The sequence below is a fragment of the Benincasa hispida genome, chromosome 1, assembly GCF_027475165.1.
Source record: "Benincasa hispida cultivar pf3 chromosome 1, pf3_genome.v1.1, whole genome shotgun sequence".
NCBI classification, from domain to species: Eukaryota; Viridiplantae; Streptophyta; class Magnoliopsida; order Cucurbitales; family Cucurbitaceae; genus Benincasa; species Benincasa hispida.
Window position 1 is genome coordinate 85,923,252 of NC_143478.1, and position 9,551 is coordinate 85,932,802.

The 9,551-nt window shown below is 31.2% G+C and overlaps 1 protein-coding gene across 2 annotated transcripts; it reads left to right on the top strand.

Annotated features, from left to right (window-relative positions):
* Positions 1-251: 251 nt before the first annotated feature.
* LOC120083958 (trifunctional UDP-glucose 4,6-dehydratase/UDP-4-keto-6-deoxy-D-glucose 3,5-epimerase/UDP-4-keto-L-rhamnose-reductase RHM1) lies at positions 252-3,624 on the top strand. 2 transcript variants are annotated; one of them, XM_039039866.2, is made up of 3 exons: positions 252-386; positions 1,180-2,755; positions 2,846-3,624. In XM_039039866.2, exons 2-3 carry the CDS (start codon positions 1,193-1,195, stop codon positions 3,293-3,295), a joined length of 2,013 nt encoding a protein of 670 aa, XP_038895794.2. In that variant the 5' UTR covers positions 252-386; positions 1,180-1,192; the 3' UTR covers positions 3,296-3,624. The 2 variants fall into 2 exon arrangements, with proteins under 2 accessions (XP_038895794.2, XP_038895801.2); XM_039039873.2 differs by having other exon boundaries at positions 1,183-2,755.
* Positions 3,625-9,551: the final 5,927 nt, after the last annotated feature.

Consider the following 9,551-nt stretch of genomic DNA (forward strand, 5'->3'; position numbering starts at 1 on the left):
TTGAAGGAAAAGATAAATTTATAATTGAATTTGGAAAAGGAAAATTGAAAGGAAAGGAATTTGTGTCGAATCCACGACAGTTCGTGAGGCGGACCGCATGCAATTATTGTTAAAATTCACCGGTGGGGAACGCGGATGGAGCTGCGTAGAAGTAGTAAAGTAAATAAATAACAGTGAGAGGGGCAAATTAGTCATTTCGGTATCCATTGGCTCCCCTTAACTGTCTCCAGCCTTCAATGAGTTTTGAGACGCATTTATAAACAAGAAAAGAACACCATTCTTTCGCCTCATTGCTTTCCGCAATTCGTCTATTGGTTTTCTTTTCCATTTCCTTCTCCCGAAGACCTCTCTTTCTCTCTCTACTCTCTGTTCTCTCTCTATAAGAGGTAGCTACTCCCTCTCTCTCTCTCTCTCTCTGATTTCTCATTCTGATTCCCAAATCGAAGTCTGTAAGTTGAATCATCGTCATTGTGATCAAACCTTTTCTTTTCTTTTTCTTTTTGTTTATGTTGTTTGTTATTCGGGAAATGGGCATTTGGTATTGATTGCCAAATGTGTATTGGGATCTGCGTGTTTCTTGTTTCCATTTGGATCAGTGAAATGGATTCGGTGTTTCTTTTAGTTTTATGTTTGATTTCTTGCCTGCTAAGCATTTTCTTGTTCCGATTATGTGTGTTGGATCGAATTGAGGTGATTCGGATTTAGATCATGGGATGTGTTTTGAACGTTGTTTTTGAAATTTGATTTTAGGTTTGGGAATATTCGGGGATCTGATCTGTTGTGTTGTGATGGTTGGTTCTTGATCAGGGATGTTTTTTTTGCTGTTTGTGAAGGAAATTGAAGTTCTATTGATTATGATCTGGGTTTTTTTAGATTAGTTCGTTTCAGTTTCTTCAGCAATGAAGCTTAGTAATGAATAATAATGCACTTCTGGGTCTGTTTCTTTCCTCCTTTGCTACTTCTTCGCTACTATAACTGCCATGGAATTGCACTGTTGACTTAAGTTTTTTAGATCTGCAACTTTTGAATCTAATTTCCATCTATTGAAAGGTTCTGTTTTTGTTTCTTCCATTGCGCTAAGAGTTTCCAATTCTTTTTTTTCTTTTTTTTTCATATGTATAGTTTAATTTTTTTTGTTCCGGTTAGTGATTTTATGTTCTGAATTTTTTTCTTGTGTAGAAGTTGGTTTGACATGGCTACACACACTCCTAAGAACATCCTCATTACTGGGGCTGCTGGATTTATTGCATCCCATGTTGCTAACAGACTCGTGAGAAACTATCCTGGCTACAAAATTGTCGTACTTGACAAGCTTGATTATTGCTCAAATCTGAAGAACCTTCTTCCATCTAAACCATCTCCCAATTTCAAATTCGTTAAGGGAGACATTGGCAGTGCTGACCTCGTCAATTATCTTCTCATTACTGAGTCGATTGACACAATTATGCACTTTGCTGCCCAGACTCATGTTGACAACTCGTTTGGTAATAGTTTTGAGTTCACGAAGAATAACATCTATGGTACGCATGTTCTTTTAGAAGCATGCAAGGTCACTGGCCAGATTCGGAGGTTCATCCACGTTAGTACAGATGAAGTGTATGGAGAGACAGATGAGGATGCTGTTGTGGGAAACCATGAGGCTTCCCAACTCCTCCCAACGAATCCGTACTCTGCGACAAAAGCTGGAGCTGAAATGCTTGTGATGGCCTATGGTAGGTCATATGGATTACCTGTGATCACAACCCGAGGAAACAATGTCTATGGACCTAATCAGTTTCCTGAGAAGCTAATTCCAAAGTTCATTCTTTTGGCCATGAGAGGCCAGTCTCTTCCAATTCATGGGGATGGTTCTAATGTTAGGAGTTATCTGTACTGTGAGGATGTTGCTGAGGCTTTTGAAGTCATTCTTCACAAAGGAGAGGTTGGCCATGTTTATAACATTGGGACAAAGAAGGAGAGAAGGGTTATAGATGTTGCCAAGGATATATGCAGACTATTTTCAATGGATGCAGATGCGAGCATCAAGTTTGTAGAAAACAGACCGTTTAATGATCAGAGGTATTTCTTGGATGATGAGAAACTGAAGAACTTGGGGTGGTCGGAACGTACGACGTGGGAAGAAGGGCTGAAGAAGACAATTGAATGGTACACTAAGAACCCTGATTGGTGGGGTGATGTCTCTGGGGCTTTGCTGCCACATCCTAGAATGCTAATGATGCCTGGTGGAGTTGAGAGGCACTTTGAAGGGTCTGAAGAGGGAAAACCAGCTGCTTACGCTTCAAGTAATACAAAAATGGTTGTCCCAACTTCTAGAAATCCAGGCTTTCCTCTCCAATCATCCTTCAAATTTTTGATATATGGTAGGACAGGGTGGATTGGCGGCCTTCTTGGACAGCTATGTGATAAACAAGGCATTCCCTATGCATATGGCAAAGGGCGTCTGGAGGATCGAGCCTCACTTTTGGCAGATATTCAGAATATTAAACCAACCCATGTTTTTAATGCTGCAGGAGTGACAGGCAGACCCAACGTTGATTGGTGTGAATCTCACAAAACAGAGACTATTCGAGCCAATGTTGCTGGAACCTTAACTTTAGCAGATGTTTGCCGGGAGCACGGGCTCTTGATGATGAACTTTGCCACGGGCTGTATATTTGAGTATGATGCCAAACATCCAGAGGGTTCTGGTATTGGATTTAAAGAGGAGGACAAGCCAAATTTCATTGGTTCCTTTTATTCAAAAACCAAGGCCATGGTACATATTCAGGGGAACTTGCATCCTTACCACACTTCATCTTTCTATCGTGTGATTATTTGACTTGCTAATCTTTATTTCCGATCACAGGTGGAGGAGCTTCTGAAAGAATATGATAATGTCTGCACCCTCCGAGTTCGGATGCCGATATCATCTGACTTGAACAACCCACGCAACTTCATTACCAAGATTTCTCGCTACAATAAGGTGGTTAACATCCCAAACAGCATGACCATCCTCGATGAGCTTCTGCCCATTTCGATTGAGATGGCAAAGCGTAACTTAAGGGGCATCTGGAACTTCACAAACCCTGGCGTTGTGAGTCACAATGAGATTCTCGAGATGTACAAGAAATACATCGACCCTGAATTCAAGTGGGCTAACTTCACACTCGAAGAACAGGCTAAGGTAATTGTGGCCCCCAGAAGCAACAATGAGATGGATGCTTCAAAGTTGAAGAACGAGTTCCCAGAGATGCTCGGGATCAAGGAGTCGTTGATCAAGTACGTCTTCGAACCAAACAAGAAAACCTCTGCCTAATAATTTTTTATCTTTAGAACTTAGGATTCATAATTGCATTCTCATTAGTTATATGTTTATGGTTGTCACATTTCATCTATGATGATGATGTTTCATTTTCACTCATAATTAATTGTTATTTGTTTCTGCTCTGGGCTGCTATAGAAGGTGAGATTAGATTCAATCCACCTGATGATGATGTATTTTAGTGTTTTTTTTTCTTTTTTCTTTTTTTGGTCCTGGCTCTATTAAAAGTATTATTTTAGGATACCAGAAAACTATAGTCTGCATTGTGCCGAAGAATAACTGCAAGTTTCAAATCCTATGAATGAATGGTATCAATTTTTGCAGATTATTATTGTTATTCCTATTTTTCCAAAAGTTCCAATATTGTTTCACCTCTGCTGATAATTGAACATTTTATTTGGCAAGTTTGTGGTTGTATTCCGTTTGTAAGTATCCAAATCTAATATACAGTTGTGGCTACGTTCCAAAAACAAGATTTGTCCAAGCCTAATTTTACTTTTAAATAGAATATTACTTTAATTCTGAATTTAATCATGTTTGCATGATTATAATAATGGGATTATCTATGAGATGACGAAAACGAATCATAAGTTGAGATATACAAACTGAAAATGGAATTTTACGTTTGTAGTATGTAACCAGATTAGTTACTTTCTGTTTTGATTATCTGTTGTCAAAGCAAGTTGCTATTATGAAATTGATTAATTCTCTCTCCTTTTATTTAACTGACATTTGTAATCACATGAGATTAAAGAGAAATAACGTTAAACTTTCACCACTCGTCAAAGATTATCATCAATTTGTGAAACATTCTCAGTTTAACGTTTATAATTCATTTATATGTACTGTCTTTTATTTCTAGGAATCGTGATCCTGAATTTCAAGTTAATGAAAGCATTTTCTTTTTGCTTTTTTTTTTTCCTTTGGAAAACTACAAATGAATTTTGGTATAGGTTGCTCGTAGTTGTTTAAATTGTAAATTTGGTCTATGTAATTTAAAGAAAATTAAATTTTAATTTATATAGTTTTAAAAATTAAAATTTAATCCTAATAATTTGGTTTATATGTGTATGTGAAGTTTATATGTTTATAGAATCATATCCATGTTTTAGGTGTTTTGGATGTTTTGGATGCTAAGTTTATATGTGCAAGGATATCTAATAAAGTTTTTTTTAATACAGAAATAATTTGTTTTATGATGATTATTTTTGTTTGAAAATTTTTTTATTCAATAATTATATATATATTTTTAATAAACTATATATTACACTTTATTTTATTTTTTTTAAGCACACATGTATTGTTGGGAGTTTTGGGACAGGGGTTTAGGGTTTACTTTTGGATCATGCATTTCATTTTTTTTTTTTTTTAATTTAAGCAATCATTTTACAAATTTATGCATGTGACACTTCTTGTTAATTCTTTATTTAACATTTTTTTATAGTTTTTTAAAATTTAAACATTTATGTGTGTGACAATTTTTTCTCAAAAGTGTTTTTACACACAAGATTGCTTGATTTCTTACATAATAAAAATGATTTTATTAATGTTAATACTATAAAAACGACTATAAAATACTATGAACTAAATAAATAAAAAAAAACCAAGAATTCGATGTTCTAATAGAATTTATGTAATTTTGTATCAACAAAGGTGTTTTTATCAATGTTTTTGTGCATCAATTTAAATATAAACATTTATTGATATTTTATATGTATTTTTAAATTAATATTATTTTTAAGCTTTAAATTAAGGTTTTATTAATGGTTTTATGTCAACAAAGGTGTTTTTATTGACAATTTTCTGCATCAACTTAATACAAACATTTATTCATGTTTTACAACATTTTGAAATTAATATTTATTGTTAAACTTTTAATTAAGATTTTATTGACGGTTTTATGTCACGAGCGTCGACAAAAAAAAAAAAAAAAAACTCGTGTGTCAACAAGGCCCAAATCTATAGTAGTCATAATTTAAAGTAATAGTTGTTGGAGTTGGTCAAGTGGCCTCCATTAAAGGTCGTCAGAGTTGGTCGCAGCCAGTGGTTGTTGGAGTTGGCTGTTGGAGGTGGTCATTGGAGTTGACCATCGGAGGTGGTTTCTGAAGTTGGCCGTTGGAGGTAGTTATCAGAGTTGGTCATGTCATCAAAGTTGGTCATCAGGGGTGGTTACCAGAGTTGAGCAATGAGGCATCGATGATGACGAGGGCTGAGTGCACTATTGGTGGACATGATATAAAATGTCGGTGACATACGAAGTTGACCTCCCAAACAATAAGTTGATTTCCTATCTCATCTCATCTCATCTCATCTCCTCACCCCAAACACCCCTTTAAATATTTCCTTTAGTTAGATAAAATTCTCAAAAAAGACTTGTAATTCAACTTAAAGTTAATTTCTAAATCATGTGTTTTCCTTGAAATCACTTACACTTTTAGTCTCTAAAATTTGATTTTTGTTGCATTTGAGTTTTCTTTCGAGTTTTCAAATTCAACAATTTCTATGCTTGAGGTGCATTTTGGTAGCATTCTTGGCAGCATTCTTGGCTCCCTTAGTTTTTCTCATCGATTACTAATGACTAGTTGATGTGACATATTTCTTAGTCTCCCAATTAGTTTTTTATGAATAATTGACCAAAATGAAAAAAAAAAAAACCTCATTTAAAGACTACCAAATGTAAACTTCAAGGATAAAATTAAGATTAAATGACAAATTTGGTCCCTAGGGGTAAAATTAACATAATATGAACGTTTAAAAACTAAACTTGTTAAACTTGTGATTTAACCTTAATTGTAGTTTTTTTTGTTAGTTCTTGAACTCTAGTATTTGAAAGTATTGCACAGTTCAAGTGTTTGCTTATTTTGTTCATGAACTTTAAGAAGCGACTCCATAAACTTTCAATTTTATGATTAATCGATCTTTAAACTTAAAATGTCTAATAAGGGCTTAAAGTGTCAATTTTGTAACTCATAGGTTCTCAAATCATTATGCTAACACGAGCATAACTCAAGTGATATAAACTTGTATTATTAACCTCATAGTTAAACATTTGATTCTCTTATCTCACATATTGTAAAAAAAGAAATCTTAAAACATTCTACATTTTAATAATACATAGACTTTACTAATTAAAAAAATTGAAATTTTAGGGTATTATTCTAGTGGGCACAAAATTTAATTTTATATCATATAATTAATTAAACTTTAAAATTTTTGAATAAGAAGGTATCAAGACTTGAAATTAATTTATTATAAGTGGACCAAGTGATTACCGTTATTAGCGAGTATTTCAATGAAAAAGAATTGCTAACTCTTTTTCACGACGATAGGATGTTCAAATAATCCAAACTATCAAATTCAAATGGTAAGGGTTTAATTTTATTTTTGAATTGGGTTAAATTTTTTCTATTTTTGTTAGGTGGGTCTCACGTTGAATGACTTGTTTTGGATTTGATCCAATCCAACTCAAATTACATATATCTATAATATATATAAAAGTACGTGGAAAGAAACTTTTTTGGACAATTCTACTTTCGCATATTTTTAAAATACTTAACTTAACGTCTACTCTTCCCCCTATTTCTCACGTTAACTTAAAACTCCACTAAACCCACCATTCATAAAAATCTTTTACATTTCTCAAATGCCAAAAAAGACAAAAACCCAAACGTTTGTCTTAAAAAATATTTCTCATTAATTTGTTATAACATTAAAACATTTTTAATATAAAAAGTTGCTTATTTCTTTATAGAATGCCAAAAGTTTTAGACTTCACCGAATTTTTGTAACCATATCTACTTCGAAAAGTATAAAAAGCTCTCGTCTCAATTATTTTCTACAAAAAGAAAACATTTGTGTTTGTCAATATATTCTCTCATTTGTGCTATTCTCTCAAAAAGTTTATAGATTTAGTGTATGTTAGTGCTCACTAACATAACACAAGATTTATACTGTTGAATAATTTTTTTTTATTCTCATTCCTTTTCCTCTTTTTATTCAAACGACTGGAATATGTATTATAACTTTTTGGTACTTGGTTCAACCATATCAACAATAAATTCTTTATCGAAATGCATATCAAAAGCCTTATGTATGTTGATGTTTGGACAATAGCCACCGCGACCGATGGTGATGACTTTGTATATAGCAAATGATGTTCTATAAAAAATGATGAATGAGGAAGTGTTGATTGTATTATTATTGTTGTTTTTGTTGTTATTATTTTATGTTTACAATTGCTTTATAAAATTTAGTTTTCAATTTTATTTTATTTTGTTTAATTTTATGTTTTTAAAGTTTATTTTTTATGTTCAAGAAAAAAGTGAATATGAAAATTTTAGTAAAGAGAATTAAAAGAAAACAATATACAATATTTTAAAAAATAGACATACATATAAAGTTATGAAAATATATTAAAATAAAGTCATAAAATTCAAAAATACCATGTATGCAAATAGTTTTTAAGTTGCCTAATATAGTTCATTTTAATATAAAAAAAAAACTATTCATATATATATATATACATACATATACATATATACATATATATATCTATACATACATACATACATACATACATATATGTATGTATGTATCCAATAATAAAAAACAATTAAATTGAGAAATTGAGAGAAAAAGAACTTAATATAATATCAATATTAATATATTCTCTATTTATTTTTTTAATTTGAATATATCTTGAAATGCACTTTCTTTGAATATATACCATCAAATGCGTTCATAAAATTTAAAATAATATTGTTTGTGCATGTGTACGTAATTTCAAAAGTTAATTTTTTAAAAATATTCTTATAGAATTAAAACTAACCATTTAGATACATTTATAAATTTGAACACAAAAAATCTCAAATTATCCTAAAAAATAAATGTTATGTTATACCTTGATCACCTTTAATTATAACTAACGAGGGTTTTTTATTTCATACCTCAATTGACATACTGTTCATACTATTGACCTCGAGGTTTGAGGTTCGATTCTCCCACTCTACACTTTAATTACAATACCTTTAAAAAAAAAGTTAAAATATAGAAAGTTTTTTGTAATTAGTTTATAAAACTTCAAAATAAAATTTATGAATCATCTTCAATTATAATTAATTATGAAAGTTAAATAACTTTGCAAACTTCTTCTACCACTGCAAACACGATAAAGAGTTATCTATATATTTTTTTTCCTAAAGAAAATACATGTCCTACTTCTAATTTTTCTTCTCTACCTCAAATTTTTTCATTTCATATTCTAATATAATAAGTGTAACCTACTAAATATTTTGTACGCACTGTGCATTGTGGAGTTTGTGTTGTTCCACAATATATATATATGTGTGTGGTTATAAGTAAATTATATTATTGGGTCAACATGAGCATAACTCAATTGATATAGTATTTGTAATATTGACCTCGATGTTATAGGTTCAATTTCTTCACTCCACACTTTAATTACAATACATTTGCAATATATATATATATATATATATATACTATTGTAAGTATAAACAATTTAATATTGTTAACTTCATAAAATAAATGGAAAATGTCACATGCAAGGAACGCGTTAAAATCTATTATTAATAAAAGAATAAATATTTTTGTTAGTCGTTAGGAGTGATGAATTTATGGATTTTTAATGTTTTTCTTGTAGGAAATGTTTATCTTTGTTTAAAGTTTGGAATATATATCATGAATATTTGTTATTTAATAATTGAGTTTTATGAGATTTTAGATAAATTTAAGTATTATAAATTAATGAGACAACATAATAACAATCCGACAATCCAATCCATAGTTGGAGATTTTATTTGAATATTTTTGATTGCCAACTTAATTGACTCAAATTTTTGAATTGGTCCAAAAAATCCTACCAACCTAATTCAATCTAACCCATATACATCCCAAAAGGAGGCTGCTGAAATTTCCATCATGTTTTAAACATGTCACAAAATCTAGCAACATTTAACCTTGTACCATACAAACTCGTGTTTCACGTTGAAGAAACCAACAGTTCTTGATTTCAATAATAATAATAATAATAATAATAATAATAATAATGAATCGAATATATCTTTCCAAGACTAAAATCAATGAGGACGATTCAATGGAAGAATTATCTCTAATTGGGATAGTATGTTATGATTGGGAGAAGCAAATTTAAAATACTTTTCGAAGTTGTTTGAGGTCTAATGAGTTTTTATTGTAATGTAATCTAAAACTCATATTTGGATTGAGGGTT